The sequence below is a fragment of the Nannobrachium achirus genome (genome assembly GCF_963921795.1).
Source record: "Nannobrachium achirus genome assembly, chromosome: 16".
Classification (NCBI taxonomy): Eukaryota; Metazoa; Chordata; class Actinopteri; order Myctophiformes; family Myctophidae; genus Nannobrachium; species Nannobrachium achirus.
The window spans coordinates 61,223,822-61,246,608 of NC_137823.1; the positions used below are offsets into that span (position 1 = coordinate 61,223,822).

The following is a 22,787-nucleotide window of genomic DNA, read 5'->3' on the forward strand; positions in this document are numbered from 1 at the left end:
CAGGCGGGCTCCCTAACCATTCAGCTATGCCGCCCCCAAACACAAACACAAACACACACACACACACACACACACACACACACACACACACACACACACTCACACTCACACTCACACTCACACTCACACTCACACACACACACACACACACACACACACACACACACACACACACACACACACAGCCTTCCAACACGTGGAGAATGATAGGTGGGTCAAATACCTAGCCATGTGCTTTGGTGTGTGTGTGTGTAGCGTGGGTTTGTGTGGGTTTGTGTGTGCGTCTAAGCCAGAACGTGAGCGTGAAACGTGCTCCTCTGGGCGCTCTGTGAATCATGTGAATTACATAAGAGAAGATCCACATGGATCAGCAGTGTTCCGTTCTCTCTCCTCTTGAGCTCATTTTCTCTCGCTCTCCCTGTCATTATCCCTGAGCTCCCTTCCCCTCCCTTCATCCCATTTATCTCTCTCTCTCTCTCTCTCTCGGTCATAATAGGCTTGTACACCTATTTACTTAAGCATTACTTGATGCAGCATCGCACGGGAAAATCATTCAGTAGTGACTGGTTTGAATAGTCGTCTATGAGCCATTATATATCGTCGTTGTCAGGTGGAAACCATGTATGTCCAAAACCGTTTGTTTTGTATTTATCATTATTAAAATGATTTAAACTAGTGAAAACAGCCGATCGGCCGTTTTCACTACTTTTGTGCGACGGCCTTGTATGATGAAGCAGCGCTTTACTTTGCAAAAAAATGTACAAATTTGAAACTTGGAGATACGAGGTTTCTGCCCGACAGTGACGATAATATGGTATTGTTAATGTACGCATATCATAAGCTTGTGTCACGTGTGCTGAATAAATAACAAACGAATACGAACATCCCAAAAATATAACTAAATGTGTATTTCTTCTATGCATACAGTGATGGAAAGAAATTGCTTTCCACGTGACAGTGTTTCTAATATCCTCCGGCACCATCATAGTACATACTGTATGAACTATTCCAGTGTTTATGGTCTGGCTGTGATGTTTATACTGTCTTATCACACAAAGAAATATGCTGAGCATTACAGTCCCGTGATGATGACACGGTTATATAGTAAACATGATAGTATTGACATGTTATGATGCAATTACGATGCTTATACTGCAACAGAGTCATGTATTTCCATCGTCTATCTATTATGTTAAGTGTTGCCGGAAAAAAGCTTATTAAAGCTTTGCGAAATATCCCTGGGGTAACAGCATCCCTGCACTGCCCTCTGAACGAACACACACGCACGCACACGCGCACACACACGCACGCACACACACACACACGCTCACACACACACGCAGGCCTTCTTGCTGTGACAAGGACATCTGGCAGCATTCACAAGCTGGATATGTGCGCAGGGAGTCAGTGTGTGTGGGGAGGGGTGGGCAGTGAGCATGTGTGTGTGTGTGTGTGTGTGTGTGTGTGTGTGTGTGTGTGTGTGTGTGTGTGTGTGTGTGTGTGTGTGTGTGTGAGTGAATGAGTGTGGGGGAGGAGCCCGGCGTCAGATGAGTGACGGGAAAATAAAAGCGCTAGATGTGAGGGGGTTCAGCCAGGCGGCACAGCGCCAGGCTACATGTGAAACACGCTCAGAGCACGAGCCTTCCTCACAGCGCCAGGCTACATGTGAAACACGCTCAGAGCACGAGCCTTCCTCACAGTGCCAGGCTACATGTGAAACACACTCAGAGCACGAGCCTTCCTCACAGCGCCAGGCTACATGTGAAACACGCTCAGAGCACGAGCCTTCCTCACAGTGCCAGGCTACATGTGAAACACACTCAGAGCACGAGCCTTCCTCACAGCGCCAGGCTACATGCATGTGAAACACACTCAGAGCACGAGCCTCCCAAGCGGTGCATCTACAGTAGTCGTGGCTCCTGCAACGACTGTGAAGTGTGAACCAAAATGTCAGGACAAAAAAACCCTACTGTGCTGAATTCAATGTGGAACCCGCGTGACATGGTCAGATAGAATGATAAAGCAGTGGGGATGGGGATAGAGGGAGGGAGAGGGTTTGGCCGGGTGTGTTAACCCTGCTGGCTCGCTTACAGCCCCGCTCTTGAGGACAGTGAATGTCGCCGCTGATTAAAAACCTCATGACAGTGGCGTGACCGCGGACCGAGTGCCTCTGTTTAACTCAATAAAGAAATGGCAGGGAAAAACCGTGACTCATTAGGAGTCACAGACAGAGGGGCAGGCGGGCGATGGAATTGCCCTCTGCCTCTGCCTCTCGGCCAGCGCTCGGTCAGAAGCAAGGAAATTCGACCGGCCCAAGGGTAAAGGAAACCAATTTAATAGAACCGACCCGCAAGATGATGGTGGAGGGAGGGGCCTTAGCCTCAACTCATAAGAGACAGGCGTGGACAGAGGGAAGGTCGATGTGCGGAGGAGCTGCTGTAGAGTCCTTTGTTTATGCGCAGTCGCTTTCGTATGAGAGAGAGTAGGAGTGTGTTTTTGTGTGTGTGTGTGTGCAGGGACGTCCAGAGAATTTTAGAGAGGCAGGGGCTGACATTTCTAAATGGGCATTCTGTTGAAAATATTGAAAATAGCCGACATCCAAGCTCACAACGCCTCGCGGCACAACGCGTTGTGAGCTTGGAGGTCGGCTATTTTCATACTCGATACCGCACTGAACTAAGCATGAAAAAGGCAATACTGGAGATGTGGCGTACAGCATGGATTTCTACACAGAGAGGGCAATTCTTTCAACATAAGATGCTGCATTCAAGTTCAGGAGAGTTTGGACAAGGCAATTCTCTTGAATGCTGCCTTCAGGTATGGCATGGAAAGATCAGGGCATTTGCATTTCTTTCACCATGGTGAAAACGGCATTCATGGTCTGGAGAGGGCACTTTTTTACAGACCGTTAAAAGGGCAGGGGCTCAAGCCCCCTTTCATGTCTATGTGTGCACGTGCCTGTGTGTGTGTGTGTGTGTGTGTGTGTGTGTGTGTGTGTGTGTGTGTGTGTGTGTGTGTGTGTGTGTGTGTGTGTGTGTGTGTGTCCAACGGAAAACAATGCTTGCAGGGCAGAATTAGGACGATACCCACTCATTATAAAAGTAAAAAAGAGAGCACTTAAATTCTATAATCACCTAAAAGAAAGCAACCCAGACACGCTCCATAACATAGCCCTCAACCATAGTGAAAACCTACAGGGTTGCCCCCTCAGTCAGCTGGCCCAGGGACTCTGTGCACAAACAGAAGCCCAACTACCAAACGGAAAACACTCTGGACCAAACCAGATTATAAGAAAACAAAAAGAAAGCTACCTAACATACTGGAAAGAGACAACCCAAAGCCAAAGCAAAATGGAATGCTATCTGGCACTAAAAAGAGAATATACGTTAGCAGAATATCTGAGCACAGTAAAAGACCCAAAACTTAGGAAAGCCTTGACTAGGTACAGACTCAGCGAACACAGCCTTGAAATAGAGAAAGGCCGGCACAGACAGACCCCACTCCCAAGGGAAGATAGGCTATGTACCCACTGCACACAAAATGTGGTAGAAACAGAGCTACACTTTCTAACCACCTGCCCACTATACCAAGACATTAGAGACGCATACTTCCCACAGATTACACACACCCGAAGTGAATTTGAAAACTCGACCATTGATGAAAAACTCCCATATCTACTGGGAGAAATACAACAATGCGCAAACACAGCAGCAAGATTTGTGAACTGTTGCGACAAAAGAAGGCTAGAAACACAACCACTCTAAGGACTACAAACCATGGATTGACATCTAGACCTACTGCACATACAGTATGAAACAGAGCTGATACCTTTAAATGCATTTTGAGGGAAAAAAAATGCTGCTATTTGTACCTTGTATATAAAATGTCACAATGCGACATAGCTCTGTTAACTCAATGCTGTACCCCCTCCAACTGTATATATATATATATATATATATATATATATATATATATATATATATATATATATATATATATATATGTATATATATATTTCAACTGTTTTTATTGTATTTGTGACACTTGCTTTGGCAATGTAAACGTATGTTTTCTCATGCCAATAAAGCTCCTTTGAATTGAAAATTGAATTGTGTGTGTGTGTGTGCGTGTGTGTGTGTGTGTGTGTGTGTGAGCGTAGGCTACCCTCCTACCTGAGGTGTGACCATGGTGTGTGTGTGTGTGAGCGTAGGCTACCATCCTACCTGAGGTGTGACCATGTGTGTGTGTGTGTGTGTGTGTGTGTGTGTGTGTGTGTGTGTGTGTGTGTGTGTGCACGTGCTTGTGTGTGTGTGTGTGTGTGAGCGTAGGCTACCCTCCTACCTGAGGTGTGACCATGTGTGTGTGTGTGTGTGTGTGTGTGTGTGTGTGTGTGTGTGTGTGTGTGTGTGAGCGTAGGCTACCCTCCTACCTGAGGTGTGACCATGGGGGAGCAGGGCGAGCACGAGGAGCAGCGCGGAGGCAGCCAGCCTGTGGGCTGGCGAGGAGCAGGCGGAGGACGGGAGGGAGGATCTCGTCAGGAACGCTACCATTCCATCGCACATCTTTAACCCCCCAGGCGACCAACCGGCGAGTTGCTCCTCTACGTGGTAACCTGTGTCACGAGATGAGATAGGGAGGGAGGGAGGGATGGAGGGAGGGATGGAGAGAGAGGAGGCGGATTACTATCGGCGTTTCAGCTGCGATTACATAACCCAGAGCAACTGAGAGAGAGAGAGAGAGAGAGATAGAGATAGAGATAGAGAGAGAGAGAGAGAGAGAGAGAGACATAGGGCCTGCTCATGTAGTAGTTGGGATTACTGTTACAGTGAATGCATGACTGAGTCGATGGTTGCGTTTGTGCTCGTCAGTGTTGAAAAGCAACTAAGTAGATTTACTAGTACTTTACTTAGTTACTAGTTACTTTGCCGATATAAATTATGATATTTTAAAACATACATAAACAACTTTAGCCATAATTTATACCTTGGCTATTATTTTCAAACATTTTGTACAACGAAATCTACACGCTCGTAGTACGAAATCTACAAGATAACATCTACAAGCTCACAGCGCGCCGCAATGCGATGTGAGCTTGTAGATTTGCTATTTTCAAACATTTCGTACTTTTACTTTAAGTACATTTTGATGCCAATACTTTTACTTAAGTACACTGTAGATTCCGGTCATTTACTTGTAACAGAGTAATTCTACATTGCAGTATTGATACCTTTACTCAAGTACTTTTTCCACTGCATGACTGAGTCGTTGGTTGCGTTGGTGCACGTGCATTTCCTGTTCTCATGCATGGGGTTGAGCAGACAGAGACCTGCTCCCCCCCACAGTGAAGCCCCCCCCCAGACAGAGAGACCTGTAGCCATTAAACGAAACGGGTATTTCTTACATTGATGCTCCTACATATTATCATGCAAGTACCAGTTAAAGTTACTTTCCATCCCTCATATACTGTGTGCACAGTGCACATCCCATAACCCACACACTGCACATCATTTCGGAGCTCATATCTTTGAACGGGTAAGGGCTAGTTAGACATAATTAAGCAACAAAGCAAGTCGTGTAACATTTTTCCCAGGTTCTGGTTTTGGTTCCGTACGCTGCAGCTCGGTTTAAGGTTCTGGTTTTGGTTCCGTACGCTGCAGCTCGGTTTAAGGTTCTGGTTTTGGTTCCGTACGCTGCAGCTCGGTTTAAGGTTCTCAAGGCTTAATTTCTGCCCTGCTGAGGAGGTAGTACTAGAGCAGTGGTTCTCAACCTGTGGGTCAGGATGATTAGCCCAGATGATTAGCTTAATGTGCAATGTTGTTCTCTCACTCAACAGTAAACAAACCAACATACAGTTTAAGTGTATAGAGGGTATCTGTGCACACAGGACTTTTTAATACCTCTAAAATGATAAATTAAACATTGGCCAAATTGTCAAATATTAGAGGCAGAAATTCTCTCTGTATCTCTCTGAATCAACACCTCGCAAAGCGAGGCGTTGTGAGCATGTAGATCTGCTATTTTCACAAGAGAACAGTGTTATACAAAATGTAATGGCTAAACTCTTAGTGCTCGTCTGGGTGGGGTTAGGGTTGGGGTCCCCTGTTCAAATAGGATTGTTTTGGGGGTTGCGGCCTGAAAAGGTTGAGGACCACTGTACTAGAGTTCTGGGAAGCCATGGGGGGAGCAAGCAGTGCTGTTGCTCTGGATTGATTGGTCAAGCTGAGGTGACAACACTGCAACCAGACAGAATCTTTACATATTGTGGATGTGGAATGATATAATGTATCGTCGTTGTCGGGTGGAAAACGTGTATGTCCAAAACCGTTCGTTTTGCACTTATCATTTTAAAAATGACTTAAACTAGTGAAAACAGCCGATCTACAAGCACACAACGCCTCGCACCGCGAGACGTTGTGTGCTTGTAGATCTGCTGTTTTCACTACTTTTGTGCGACGGCCTTGTATTATGAAGCAGAGCTTTACTTTGCGAAAAACATACACATTTGAAACTTGGAGATACGAGGTTTCCGCCCGACAACGACGATATGCAACATCAGCAGAGACGCGCCTCCCATCCCCCTGGTTATTATCATAAAAATAAACAAAAAGGTTGAAAAGACTAGGTCCAATAACGGCATGACTTCACGTGGTGCTCAGACTGACGTGGCTGTGATGCCAGTTGTCTACAACATCTATGACATATTTAGGCAAGGTTACTTTCAGCCCGATGCTACCGCTTCTCCTTTCATGTATCATCGACCTTGATCTTTGGGTGGCGACATTTTGGTCACAAGATTCTACCGCAATTCACTTCCACACAGACGGCTTGGCTCCAAATGAGTCAATGGCCAATGACGTCACGCACACCCCAAAGTTGTGCAATCAGAGCACCATTGACTTCCTCTATACTATGAGTGATTAGAATTTGTGCACTCCAAGCCCCATTGACTTCCTCTATGAGTGATTAGAAAGTGAAGTGAAAAGTGGATTCTACGTTAGCCTTGTGCACAAAAACAACAGACCTTCACGTTTCTGGAAAGTCCCATGTTACAAGAGCCTATAGTGTGTGCCAACATTGCAGGGGGCAACTGTGGCGTTCCCGCTACTCCAGCGACAGTTTTCGTCGTTGTCGGGTGAAAATCTTGTATGTCCAAAACCGTTTGTTTTGAATTTTTCATTTTAAAAATGATTTAAACTAGTGAAAACAGCCGATCTACAGCTGTAGATCAGCTGTTTTCACTACTTTTGTGCGACGGCCTTGTATGATTTGCGAAAGAACAAACTAATTTGGAGATACGAGATTTCCACCCGACAACGACGATATACTAGTGTTGTTGCTGCTCTTATACCACCATTATTACTGGGGTTGGTGGGGGCCAGACAGTAGCCCCCCGCGGGCCGCAAATGGCCCACGGGCGCGTCACCAGCCGATTATTTTCACCTGAAAGCGAGGCGTTTCACCAGGAGAGTGTAATGCATGCTGGGGTTAAAGCCATCTCTCTGAACAGGGATCCCGACCAACCATTAGGAGTCACTAGTGCAGTAGTCTCGCGTGGACAGTAGGCCAGACTGTTGCCTCCGCGATTTGGGCAAATGCTCCCGGCATACAGTCTGGCAAACGATGAGTGCGAGATAAAGCGGATGTGACGCAACCGCTCCCTTGGTGCAGTAGCTATAACATGTCCTACTAGAAGCGTTATGTCTCCTTTCAACATTTCTGGGGGCGTTATTTCGTCTTTCTCTGGTGTTATTGGTGTTACTTCCATGATGTTTTAAAACGTTTTTCTTAAACTATACACCCATAACAAGAATAGGCCGCTCGAATGACTTTGTCTGAGCTATTGTGTTTCTGTTATGTTTCCAATGGGACTACAGTTCAGTGCAGCAGTGGCAACTTCCCATACTCGCCGTTCGGGAGCTGCCGTTCCAGACTTTATATAGCATTCGGAGATTGTGGAATAGTTGTCTGGCTACGCGAGACTACTAGTGCAGTGACAAGGACACATGCCCTGCCGCCTTCCCCCTGTTGAACACTGGCAATTATATTTGTTGGTGGAGCCAAGCTGGAAGCACCACAGCTGGGGATCAATAGCCTGGCATGGCCAGACAAATATCACTTGGGTAGATATTAGTCTGGAACTTCTGCGTGGAAGATAATCATTTCCAAGGAGGGCAGTTACAAACAGATTCAAGCATCACAGCAAAAAGAATCCCACTTTTTTTTGTTTAATAGCTGTGGGAATAGAAGCTAGGGAATAGAAGCGATAACAGCGATAACAGAGCTGCAGTTTTTCTCTCTTAGCCTCATCCTCATTATGGCCAATCTGTAAATGTTGTGATGTGTGAATTCAAGCTTATTCATTGTTTGTTTTGGCACTCGTTATCAGTGGCTTCAGATAAGACAATCTTCCCAAATGAGTTAAAAGTAAATCGCCTGCTGGATTCCCCGGAAAACTGAAAGGGAATATAAGAGCATGCAATGGCTTATGGGCTACACCACCGCTTTGAAAAGTGCTGGTGGCCCGAGAAACATTAACACCCATCCACCCACTAACCAGACTCACTTCACTTCCCAAAAGCAATTGTTGTTTGATTAGTGGGGGGATGGGGAAGGGATGGTGTGGTGCAGGGGAAGTACACGATCATTATACATAAATGAGATCCAGGTGCACGTGGGTTGTGTTGTGCGAGGAGAGATTCCAGTGAATTAGCCGGTAACAGTAGCTGGACTTGTGTTGGGGAGACGAGAAGGCAGCTTTCTGTCCTCTGGAGAGGCCATGAGGTCCATTACTTCTACACAGGGCTGCTGAGCTAATGGCTACGCTAAGCTAATGGCTACGCTAATGGCACGGCTGCACTGTGAGAGACGCCAGTTTGATTGCTAGAGCTGCTGCATTGCCGTTGGCACTGCCACAGAGGGACTCAGGGCTTATAGCGTTGAGACGGCATGTGTGTGCGCACGTGCACACACTTACCTTGCTTACACGCACGCACGCACGCACGCGCAAGCTCACTGCCGCGCTGCGAGCTTGTAGATCTGCTATTTTTTTTTTTAAGTCGTGAAAACGTGTGCAAATCTTTGAATATTTTAAAGCAAACATTTGTAACTCAAATTTTGCTTCTGGAAGGTGCCTGGAACTAAATATTTTGAGATGGGGGTCTGTGGCCAAATACATATCATTTTGGGGGTCCTTCACATGAAAAGGTTTGAGCACCACTGACATAGAAACATCGGGTTTTCAAAGGATTTAAAATATTCAAAGACTTCAAATTCTCAAGAATTTTCAATAATAGGAGATCTACAAGCTTGCAGCGCAGCACTCAGTGCCGTGCTGTGAGCTTGTATATCTGCTATTTTTCAATAGCTAAAGCACTAGTAAAGCCTGCAGTGAATCCTTTTTCCCAGGGCCCAGAATTTGGTACGACACCCCTGTACACAGTAATACAAAACCAGCACCCTTCCTATACCACACTGCTTGCCACCTTTCCATTCTTCTTGGCATGGAAGGGGAGAGGGCTACCTGCATGCGGCGCCAGCTGGAGGGAGAGAATGACGCAAGTTGCTTTTGGCAGGACAGCTTGGCTACTGCATTCTGCCAAAGGGCAGATAGTCAAGAACACGAGCTACCAGACCTGCATCGGCACTATGATCACAGATGCTTTCTCCGTGTTGGCATCATTAGACCGTAGCTGCTTATGGCCAAGGTTACACCACAAGGCTTCTACAATTACTCAGATGAGTTCCAGTCTGAAGAACGCGAGCCCATACTGTGACAAGGACAACGCGAAAGTTAAAAACGCAGATCAAAATGAAACATTTTTTGTGTACTGCTCTCGTTGGGATGTCAAAATAATCACTTGGAATAGTGTTTATGAATGTAAAACTGACTCCCCGAGGCAGCTGGGATCTGAGTATTGACTGGCCGGGACATTCGCAAAGTGAAAACTTAAGCAGAATTAGCTTAATTGCTTTCACACAAGCCGTCTGAGAGAGGAGAAAGCCATTAATTGTGTGTTAAGGTATTCTGCAAAATACAGCAGTCCAATTAAATAGAACAAGATGGCTTAGTGCCTTCAGGGGATGCCCCCCACAATCCTTTTTTGTTTTGTTTTCCCAACATCTAATACCTCCTTCATTTGCCAGAAACTCAGTTGACAAGCTCTGTATTCTTCTCTTTATTTGCAGTCCTTTACTGCATTGCCATTTAAGTGATGCAGTCAATGGGATAATGATTTAGAGGGCAAATGGAGTGCAAAAGCATTAGCATCGGTTAGCCTAAATGTATTCATGAACTGAAAGTCAGCTGTTTAGCTTGGGTTTGTGTTGCCAGAGCACTTTATTTGACCTTTCTTTGAAAACGAAGGACGAAGGACGACGAAGGAGCTACTCCAAGGCTCTGGTGAAAGGGATGTGCTTTAAATTACGGATGTTGTAAAGCAGTAGTAGCTAAAATAATTGTCTCCACCAGCCGAAGGCTGAGGGAGAGTATGTTTTCCCCTCCGTCCGTCCGTCCGTGCGTCCGTCCGTGCGTGCGTCCGTCCGTCCGTCCGTCCGTGCGTCCGTGCGTCCTCGCAGTTTGTGTGCACCTAATCTCAGTCGCCGTTGGCCCGGTCGCTGCCAAAGTGAGCACACACATTCCCTGGATGCCAATCTAGAACCTCTGCCCTAAATTTTTCAAATGGGCCTTTTCTAGCGCCACCTAGTGGCCGATGTTCGCAAGACACATTTCTGTGCACTACTCTTACAGATTTTGTCCAAAAATCCTACAAATCGGTAGGCAGTATCTCGACAGTCATGTGATCGACACGGATCTGTCCGATTTTTCATATTCCATCCTGATTGGCTAAGATTGGCTTCCAAAGTTTGTAGGATTGAGCCGTTTGGAACAAAATGCCTCAAATCCCAAACGCAAAGTGCAATTATCATGAAATCGCGCACACACGTTCCCACTAGGTCGAAGAAGAAATGCCACTTCAAATTTTTGAAAGCAGCCTCATGGTGGCGCTATAACAGGCCGATTTGTGGTTTTATCTATAACTCCACCGATCAGTTTCAAACTTTGTAAGCGCACTCCCTAGAGGCCAAGGAAAAACCCTTTCCCTGCATTTTTCACATCAGCCTTTTATAGCGCCACCAGGAGGCCGACTTATGTAAAACACAATTTTTCCTATTATTCCTTGAGATTTGATCCAAAAATCATGCTAATCGGTACACAGTATCTCCATAGTCATGTGATCAAGTCCGATCCGTCTGATATTTCATATTCCATCCTAATTGGCTAATATTGGCTTCCAAAGTTTGCGGGATTGCTCAGTTTTTGAACAAAATGCTTCAAATCAACGCAGCTTGCGATTACCGTGAAATTTTCTCAAATTTTGCTTCTGGGTGGTCCCTGGCTGGAACTAAATATTTTGAGATGGGGGTCCGTGGCCAAATAAATATCATTGTGGGGGTCCTTCACATGAAAAGGTTTGAGCACCACTGACATAGTAGTCTCTCAAGAACAGACTAACTGAGCTGCATTTAAGTGAAAAGGACCTTTTCTTTGACGATGGCTGGCCAGATTGCTGACATAGAAACATAGGTTTTTTCAAAAAACCTTAGAAGGATTCAAAATTCAAATTTTCAAGGTTTTTCAAAAATAGCAGATCTACAAGCTCGCAGCGCGGTTATTGGTGCCTGTGAAATGGAATAATGCCAAAGTTGTGTTTTTCAATCCCCACTTTTTGATCATAAGATTGATTCTAAAGGCTCATTCATAGCATAGGGTGAATTTCTTCTATCCAACGTGACAGCCATATAAAACAAACACACAATGTAATTTCCAACTAAACATTGCTCTCAAGAATGAATGAAAGCGAGAAATAGATTAATAATTTATCAACACTTCCTTGTTTTCCGAGGCGACTGTGTCGCGCTGAACTGTAAGCAAGGAAATATTTGTTTTGATGTTACCTTTGGGTCACTTATTATTAAGTTATTAAGTAGCCGGGGGGTAATAAGCGGGAGAGTTCATGGCCAGCCGGTCATTATCTCTCAAAGATGACTGGCTGGCCATAAATGATCCCTTGCTTAAAGATATGATCAGGAATCTTTGTGTATACTATGGACCTTGGTGATTTTAATAGCATACTTATTTCCAGATAGATGTGTGTTGTGATATTTATTTGCACATCAAGCTGCTTACTTAAAGACATGCTTTGCTTAAAGAGCACTACAGAAACAAACCCACTGTGTCAGAGCCACTAGAACAACAGGCAGATTTCAAATGTCTTAGTGAATTACAAAATGATAATAGTAGGCTTAGTGAGTGTAGTAAGGTAGCCTTGCAGCTCAGATATCTACTGTTCAGTGTTGCCTTGGGTATCCCGCTTTGGCTGAGGGTAGGGATGGGACGATATGCGATATTATCGTTTATCGTGATAAAAAAACACTCACGATAATCGTATCGTGGAGATTTAATTTATAGTGACATCGTCCTCCATCATGCACTGGGATCAATTCACCTTTTATTTGCCGAGCTGCATATCCGGTACCACTTAAACCCACTAAAGTTGGTAAAAGGTACAATATAATATACGTTCTTTACAGTCTTTTTTTCACTCTCTCTACCAAATCTCTTTGCCAAAGAATAGCCGATCTACAAGCTCACAACGCGTCACAGCGTGACGCGTTGTGAGCTTGTAGATCGGCTATTCTTTGGCAAATGTTCCGCCACAGGATAATGGATTTTGATTATCGCGATAATATCGTAAATCACGATTTCTTTTGTCACAATAATCGTGATTTGAAATGTTCATATCGTCCCATCCCTAATTGGCTAAGGGTAGATGTTGGTTTCCCATGACACAGGTTCGAATCCAGGTGGTTGCAAAAGAAGTATATAATTACAAGAAACACAGTGCACTGCACTCACTCACTCCACTTGCTTCGAGGACGTTAACCATTACCCTGTTCTAGACAAAAGAACAAGCCTTGTTTCCTTGTTTGATATGCCATAAAGTGCTCCGTTGCCTGGAACAAGGTACAAAATACAGTTATACAGTTACAGCTATAATTCAACAGCATGTCAACAAAACACAACTGTCATAAAAGGACGGAGTATGAAATCATAAAGTCCCTACACGGTCCTCTCCAGGGGTGTGGTGTTTATACGGACACCATAATCAACATCAGGCTAGTATTTGTGCTCCGTCATAGCCTAAAAAGGAAGCAGAATCCATTGTCACGGACAACCCAGACAAGCCTTTACCGGGAAACCGGATGGCCCAGTTGTGACCTATCATGACTTATCTTCTGCGAACACTGTCCAAACATAGTCCAAAACACTAGAGATGCAGCTGATCACAGCAGCTCTCTGTGAGATTACAGGATCAGCAGGACCGCAGAGAGAGAACGACCTTATGAGAGAAATGCTGCCACTGCCAAAACATAAGACTGAAATGGCCCTCTGTTCGCTCTGAAAAAGGTAGCGCTGTAAAAACGGCTGTGTGCTGCTGCATCATAACACAAGAATGTGTTCTGTGACACATTTACAATCATAATATGCTCAAAGCTAAATATCATTGAATGAACTAAGCCACGTTCTTTCGAGGCCTACTGTACTTCAGTCATATCATTTTGTTATTTCAGTGTTAAGAATAATATTTGGGTAAAGACCTGTCAATTTTGACAAACCCCTCTCATATGATGTCTAGATATATTACCTGTATATGAGAGGCAGCCTGAATTATTTAGCTGGTTTACACAAAATCTCATTGATCTTCTTCACCATATCAACTGCAGTGAGTGCCAATGTGCCTTTCCCGTGCTCTAATAATAAGTTGACTATTTCCTTTGGAAAGATGGCAAATGCTTTGGAAAGTGTGCACTGTTACAGTATTATGTACAGTACTAGTTGATGGCAGGTTTTGTGTGGCTGTTGGATCGGTGGTTAGGGCTGTCACGATATGACATTTTACATGACAATTAATTGTCAATCAAATAATTGGCGATTAACGATTTAATTGTGTTTTTGTCGTTGACAATTACATTTCTGTTTGGCTTGTAGGCTTTGAAGTTGCACATGGTAGATATGACACATAACCTTAAATATACAATGAAATTACTGACATATTTGACAACTTTATACTTAAAAAAAGAACATTGATAGTGGAAATAGCCGATCTACAAGCTCACAACGCGTCGCGATGCGACGCGTTGTGAGCTTGTAGATCTGCTATTTCCACTATTTTTGACTTTCTTAAAAATATATGAACATTTTTCAAAATGGAAACGAATATGACGATTATGAAAAATAATCACGATTATGTCAAATAATCACGATTAGACGATTATGTAATAATTGTGACAGCCCTACCAGGGGCACTGGCGGACTGGCCTACTCAGGTTGGTACCACGCAGGTGGGAACAATGCAAGTTGGGAACAATGCAAGTTGGGAACGCATGCCATTCCCATCAAACCATCCCCGGGTCATCAGGGATACAAATGGCAAGTTTGAATTCGATTGGTGGATCGGTGCCCGAGTTATACCTCGGAAGAGACACACAGACAAGATTGTACACGCTACCACTTATACAGGTGTAGTGACGACTAGTGATGTGTCGTTCATGAGTGATTCGTTCATAAAAATCGAATCATTAGCAAGACTCGTGAATGATTCGTTCAAATCACTGGAATGTGTCGTTCACACATTCGTTCACACCCCCGCCCCCTCCCCTAATAGCACCCGGCACACAGAACGGGAGGGCGTGCTGCTGTACTCGCGACGTAATAAAAACGCTCCCGCGATTGTGTTTTTCAAGGGCCGATGGCGCTATATGAACGAATCAGCTGAACGAAATGAACGGGATTGCCCATCACTAGTAGTGACACAAACATGATGTAAAGCAAAAGCAAAGCAAAGCATTGAGTCTGTGTCTGGGTTTGTGGATTGGCCAATCTGCAAACATGCACCCCCCAGACACCGATTCAGTGTGCTGTCTACCACAGACCCGCAGACATTCGTGTTCAGTGCAGGGGCATAGTTCTGCCGATTTAAAATGACTCCAATACGGAACTAAAACTTCCTATGATTGGCCGCTAGTTGCGCTGTTTTCCCCCCCGGCCGATCGCAAAAAGAATTGGCCTCCATTGGATCCCATTCATTTTCCCCTTTCGTTTTCTAACCTTAATTAACATTTTCATGAATACTGTATGGTTCCTATCGCTAGTTAAAAATTGCCTTTCAATCACCATCATATTCGTTTTGTCGAAATGTGGTCCAATGTATTTTAAAATAAATGATAAAGTTGCAAGGGGGCGTGGCCATCTAAACTGATAACAGCCGGTGTTCTTCTTCGTGTGCTGTATTTCGGGAGGCTCCGACCACATTCTCCCATGTATCCCTGCGTTGCACGTGACCGTTGGCAGCCAATAGCATCTCTGATGCCTTTACAATTCTATGATGGCGACACTCATTCCAAGGGGTAGAAAGGGCCATTTGTGCTGTATAGAAACCAATGGCTTCGCTTCGTCCATATTTTTCTACAGTCTATGGTTCAGTGTCAGTTCTGGACAACAGCCGGGTCCAATGAGTTCCCAATCAGCACCATCCCCAGACAGACACAAACACACACACACACAGGTTCCTGCCATTTAAAGATAGATGTCTTGTGCGTTTTAGATTAGATTACAAAGGATGCAGCAGGTAAACCGAAACAGAAAGACGGTCAATGAAACTAAAGTCTCAGTCTCACCACAACAAAAAAGGATCTTGTTCACCACTTGTGCACCCCACGCTTCTCCATGATGTATTAATCGGGGGATATCTTTAGAAATAGTGTCAAAATCCTGGAATAAATTCCTTACCAAAAAAAATCTTCACCAATGTGTTTATAAAGGTGTCTAGTAACACATCTCACAAAGACTGAAATTCAGTTTCCCTAGGAAAATCTTTGACAGCTAGGGTAATTCTGGGTCTCATTCACTCACTATACTATAGGGGAAAAAATCACTCCCAAAAAATATGCTTTAAGTGGGATGTGAGGGGTCTAACTAGGTGTTTTTAATTATTCTGAATCCATTGCAAGCATTTGTTTTGCACCAAAAACATTCCTTGGGCAAGAAATGGACCCCAATACCACTGTGAAAAGTGATGACTCATCACTAAACCATCATTTTATGGGCTGTTTTTAACCCAATGAATGTTTTTTTAAGATATCCCCCGATTATATGTTGATCATGGCAGCTGTGAGATTTTGAAGAAAAAGAAAAAACATTCAACCCCGTTTCAGGAACCAACTAGGGATGGGACGATATGAAAATGTCATATCACGATTATTGTGACAAAAGAAATCGCGATTTACGATATTATCACGATAATCAAACTCCATTATCCTGGGGCGGAACATTCGTCCAAAAATAGCAGATCTACAAGCTTGTAGATCGGCTATTTTTTGGCAAAGACATTTGATAGGGGTGAGCTTGTAGATCGGCTATTTTTTGGCAAAGACATTTGATAGAGGTGAGCTTGTAGATCGGCTATTTTTTGGCAAAGACATTTGATAGAGAGTGAAAAAGAAAATACTACCAAGTATGTATATTATAAGTACGTTTTACCAATAGAGGGTTTAATGGTACTGGATATGCAGCTCTGCAAATTAAAATTGATCCCAGTGCATGACGGAGGACGATATCACGATACATTTAATTTGCCAATACTGTATCGATACTTCAGGCCATAGTACCACAATACTTTTAGGGAAATAAAATATGTTCCCAATTCCCATGCACATAGGAACCAATGGTAGAAGTCCGGTCCTGACACTCCGCTGCCTCTAGATGTCGCTGTACTATAGTAGCTACTTCCTCTTCCCACAGTTCAGTGAGTGAGGTCTCTCGAGAAAATGGCTGCGAACGATGAAAGCTGATATATCGCAATAGTATCGCAATGGTATCATATCACAAAGATTCACAATATATCGTGATACTATTGCATTGTGTCCCAAGTATCGTGATATGTATTGCATCGCGAGATTCTTGCCAATATCCATCCCTACAATTATCGTGAGTGTTTTTTATCGCGATAAACGATAATATTGTGTATCGTCCCATCCCTGGCTACCAGCCAGCCAGCTGGCCAGGCTGCTCCAGTGGCTTCTTCTCAGCTGCCCGCCTGGGGCTCCTCTGGGTGCTCAAAGGGAGCTGGGTAGAACTGTGGAACAGACAGGGGCGTCACACCAAATTCTGGGCCCTGGGTACAATGATTCACTGCGGGCCCCCCCCCCCATGAATTTTAACTATTGAAAAATAGCAGATATACAAGCTCACAGCGCGGCACCGAGTGCCGCGCTGCGAGCTTGTAGATCTGCTATTTTTGTGAAATTGTGTGCAAGAAACCCATGTTTCCATGTCAGTGATGCTCAAACTTTTTCATGCGAAGGACCCCCAAAATGATATGAATTTGGCCACGGACCCCCCATCTCAAAATATTTAGTTCCAGGGACCCCCCAAGAAGCAAAATTTGAGTTACAAATGTTCGCTTAAAAAATACATATATTCAAATATTTGCACCCATTTTCACGACTTTTCAAAGAATAGCAGATCTACAAGCTGTGAGCTTGTATATCTGCTATTTTTCAATAGCTAAAGTATAAAATAATTAAGGCCCCTCCACCACCTTGGGCCCTGGTAACTCAGTCCCACTTTCCTCCCCCTTGTGACGCCCCTGAACAGACATGTGTCCAGGAAGAGAGAGAGAGAGAGAGGCTCTCAGTGAGCCAGCGAAACAGCCGTGAAGAGATTGCCACCCGATAGGCCCCAGTGCTGCTAACGAACGGCCTCAGCCTCTGGTGGAGGAGAGGAGCGAGGCTGGGCCTGTGGAGGAGGGAGAGTCCTGAGAGGAGGAGGCAACATAGAAAGGCCCCTTTGTTGTCAAGAAGAAGTATGTGGTCTAAAACGAGAGCCCTGTAGCGCCTGGGCATCCCTCCGTCCTTATACTGCTACAGCCAGCCAGCCAGCCAGCAGGATGAAAGGAAGGTTGGAGAGGAGAAAGAAAGAAAAGATAAGAAAGGGGAAGAGAATTGGCAGCCGTGAAAGGCAAGGGGGATCCGAGAGATGGCCAGAAACAAGCAATATTCCAATGTTAATTCAACTAAATACTTCACTATAATAATCTCTATCAAATGCTCTCAATTAGAAACGAGACTAGAGTCTAAAAGCCTGACAAGGAGCCACACTGGAGGCGCCCAGTCTGAAATGATGGCCTGTCACGGGGTCACGGGGTCACCAAAATGGTTGGGGTTCAGAATGGTTCATCCTGCAATCTTCCTATGATACAGCTTGTGTGCAAAGGTGACACGTTTGGCTTGAGGATGGGTGACAGAGGAAAGGTCACGGTCCCTTTGTTCATATTGTGATATTGTGAAAATGTATAGGCTACTAGTGATGCACGGATCGACCCGGTGCCCCCACCCGCCCGCCAACCCGCCCGCATGCGGGTGGGTGGGTCAAGGTTTTCAGACTCCATTGGCGGGCGGCGGGCGGGCGGGTTATCACCACTCTCATGTGCAAAAAATAAATACGAATAATCACCTGTTCTTATTTGCCTTTTATTCTTAATAAGAGTAGGCCTATAAGAATAAGAATACTACGTTTGAATACGAGCAGGACGAGCGAGCGAGTTTTAAAATGCGCCAGAGAGGAGCGAGGTTTCTCCTCCGCTCCGTCACTCCGTGGTGCGAGGACCGTCCCAATTCCGCTCCTGTTGGGGCCGCGAACCACAGTTTGCCAACATTTGACACAACGTGAGCACAGCAGAGAGGATTTAATATTGTCCGTCTTTTGCTGTCTGTTTAAAGTGCGAGGCGCTGTACCTATAAATATGATTGACATAAAACCTGAAACGCCATTCTTACCCCGACGATGCCCCAGAGAGAATGAACGTCTTTGAATGAATGTCTTTTAGGCTAAACCCCAATTTGAACAGCACGTTTGTTTATTTAGCCCATGACAATATTGTGCTACTGTAGACCTTTCTGTAAAGCGACTTTGGGTACTTAGAGAGCCGTATATAAAGATGAGCTATTGTGGAGATGATATACCATCTTTTTTTAAATGCAGGTTGCGGGGCGGGCGGATTCGTTGATTTATATATTGTTCTGCGGCGCGGGCGGGTTACGTTTCGTGCGGGCTGTGGGTCGTGCGGGTTATGAAAAAAAGCTGACCCGCGCATCACTATAGGCTACATATTGGCCTGGATGGCGATAAAGGAAACTCCAAAATCAATAGGGTTCATCCTCCAGGAGCATTCAGTGTACAGCCATTTCTAAGGTCATCTGTAGTTTGAGACGTGTTTGGGACCAAACGGTGGTGGATGGACGGACGGACAGGCAGGCAACCTTAATGAAAAAAAATGTCATCTATTATAGCCTATACCTTTTTTTAAGTAATAGTATGAAAAGTATGTAACTATGTAAAATACATTGGAAGACACTTGACACAAGTCCACTGAGCCTTTTAAGGCTAAATAAAAGATTATGTTCCGATTTCAATTATAAGCCACTACAAATTATAACACTGACCAGTCAGCAGAATAAACAGATTGTTACTTGAAATAATAAATCAGACATGGGGTGTGGGCATCAATAAATACAGAGATACATGTTTTTAATATAAAATCCTCATGAGATCTGAAATGGAACGCTGTGTCCCAAAAAAAAAAGAGGGCAAAAAAAGTAATGAAAGAATGACGTGCCTGCCTACGAATGTTTTTCTAAGCTGGGAGGTTAAATGCCTTGATAGCAGAGCAGCCCAGAGCAGCAGAGCCCAGCCAGTCACACGCGTCGACACGTGCGACTGTACAGCGATCTATTTAAACAAAGAGTGCAGCGGTGGGCTGCCACACTGTACAGCGGGGGCTACACACGTTGGGACGTGCAGAGAATGCTAGAGAGGCAGGGGCTGACATTTCTAAAAAGGGCACTTTTTGTGAAAATATAGAAAATAGCAGACCTCCAAGCTCACAACGCGTCGCAGCGCGACGCGTTGTGAGCTTGGAGGTCTGCTATTTTCAGTGCTTGAAGTTGATACCACACTGAACTAAGGATAATCAAGTCAAAACTGGGTTTCTATTCAGGAGAGGAGTTTGGACAAGGCAATTCTCTTGAATGCTGCCTTCGGGTATATGGCATGGAAAGAGGGCATTTTCATTTCTTTAACCATAGTAAAAACGGCATTCATGGTCTGGAGAGGGCACTTTTTACTGACACATAAAAAAAAGGCAGGGGCTCAAGCCCCCTTTGATGTCTACGTGTGCACACGTGCCTGACACACAATACACAATGTCGGGACAAAAACAAAGACAAAACAAAGGCTGCTATAGCCCAACGCATGATCCTATAATGTGTCCAATCTTCTCCCTCCAATACACATTACTTTATTCAAAACAACCTAACGGTCTTTTTATCACTTTCAGAACAGCCTCGGGCCTGTTGCTGTATTTAAGGGGAATGTTTCCCCAATGATAACAATGTTGCCGTTACACAGAGGCTAGTGGCAACACTGTAACCAAGACTAGACACATTATTGTGACACCCATGCAGTTTGAAGTTTCACTGCCACAATGTATCTATAAGCTGACTGACTGACTGAATGGCAAGTGGAGACATGACTACTCACTGATAATAACCAGTGGTGGAAAAAGCACTGCAATGAAGAAATACTCTTGTTACGGGAAGAGGTCTGGTGATCACAATTTACTTGAGAAAAAATAGTTTTGAAAATAGCAGGTCTACAAGCTTAGCTGACAATGCCTTTGTCATAATAATAAAAATCCACAAAGTAATAAAGTCTCCAAAATGACTGTCGTGGAGTAAAAGTACAGTATTTGCCTCTGTTATGTAGTGGAGTAGAGTAGACGTAAACGTACTGACATTTGGAAATACTACAGCTAGTAAAAACACACAAAAATGTTATTTAAGTACAGTAGCTGAGTAAATGTAGCCTACTATAGTTACTGTACACCACTGCTCATAACCCCTGTATGCTTTGATATTATATACTACTCCAGCTCTCTATAGCTAAAAACTAAACAAAATACTTCATTTAAAGACAAACAGACAGACCCACCACCACTCCCCATAATAAGACCTTGAGTTTACGAACATAATAAGGGTCACAAGTTTCCAAATGGACAATATTTGACAAATGCCTAATGACATTATATCCCTGTATCATGGAACCAACAGCAACACGCACACATACATACAGAGCCAGGCAGGCATACATACACACACACACACACACACACACACACACACACACACACACACACACACACACACACACACACACACACACACACACACATACACAGAGCCAGGCACACACACACATACAGCACACCGCTTGGTCTTTAGAATGGCCTATGCTGCTGCTTAGCTGGCGAAAAAAATGGTGAAAAGACTCACCAATTTGAAGGTTATCAGCAAGCCCCCCTCGCGTCGATCACAATCGCGACATTAACTCTGGTGTAGATGGAACTAATCCAGTGATTAAATGTTATAATAAACGAGCGGATCGACTGTGTTAAAGAAGTAAAAAGGCTGTGTTGTGTTCCTTCCTCGTCTCGTCCTGCTCGCTGCTTGCCAGGTCTTTATTTAGATAAGCAGGAAACACTGTGTGAGAAGAACCCGACCGACCAGCGAGCCTGGCTGCCGCGTCGCCATGGGAACCGTGGCCGAGGGGCGGGGCCATTACTGTAACGTACCGCAGACCAATGGGGCGTGATTATGGATCCAACTGGGAAAGATGGATAACCACGCCCCGGACTCATTTTTGAAGCTTGTGATTGGCTGAACCGGACGTAGGGAGCGCTCCGTTGTAGTCACTTGGACCGCGCGAGGTGCACCAAAACCCAATTATCATGGCGTTTATCGTGCGCTTGCCCAGGGCCTGGGCATAAATATAACGATTGCATTCACCACGGCTTCGTAACTCGCGCGGCGCTCCGCCGGCCGCGCGGCCCTGGCCCGCTCTTCGCGGCCACTCGCGCCTGCGGCGCTCGGGGGCGAAGAGCAGGACCAAGGTCCGCTGGCCTTCGCGCCGCTTGCAATGTCGTGGACAATAACTGAAAACGAGCGCTCTATGCCGTTTCCATCCATCTTTCCCAGTTGGATCCATAATCACGCACCAATGGGCACGGCTTCTTCTGCACGACACTGTAGGAATTGTATAGTAGTAGTAGGCAAGTTAGGTATTAAAAAAAATGAGAGAGGAAAAAAGAGGAAAAAAAGCCAACGGAATTTATGTAAACTAGCTACAGTGCATGATGTATTAAGTGCATTGACATTTGCACTGACTATCCACTGCATACTGCTGTGTTCTATCCGTCTGTGTAATTCAATGTTAAATGTCAATGAGATAGGCTACTTAAATGGTTTCCTGTGTAATTAAGCCGAAAAGCTTAAACCATCCTAGTAGGATCTCCTTTTAGTTGACCTTGTACCAGTGAACTGTACCGTCATGAAATTGTACCTTTTTCTATGCAGACTTCTAATAAAGTCTTCAATCAATCAATCAATCAATCAAAGCGTGGTATAATAATGTGTAACTACAGTGTAGTTACACATTAAACCGTACACACACAAACAATTTGTTTATGTATTTTATATAAAGACAGGGTGCCATGATTTTCTTTCCCCCTACAAGTAGACTACAACATAATCACCAGGTATGATTATTGATTATACTTGGAGAAAGATTTATTTTCAAAAAGGTGTACAAAAAGTGTTAAAATTGTGTTTTT

General features: G+C 44.5%; 1 protein-coding gene across 1 annotated transcript in view; it reads right to left on the minus strand.

Moving 5' to 3' along the window:
• Positions 1-21,643, minus strand: part of susd6 (sushi domain containing 6) — a 65,208-nt gene extending 43,565 nt beyond the window's left edge. The window contains exons 1-2 of the mRNA XM_080745106.1: positions 21,451-21,643; positions 4,430-4,612 (exon numbers count right to left, since the gene is read on the minus strand). Of these exons, the coding sequence (XP_080601232.1) occupies positions 4,430-4,562 (133 nt within the window). The 5' untranslated portion in view covers positions 4,563-4,612; positions 21,451-21,643. The remainder of the gene's footprint in view (positions 1-4,429; positions 4,613-21,450) is intronic.
• Between the last annotated feature and the right edge of the window lie 1,144 nt (positions 21,644-22,787).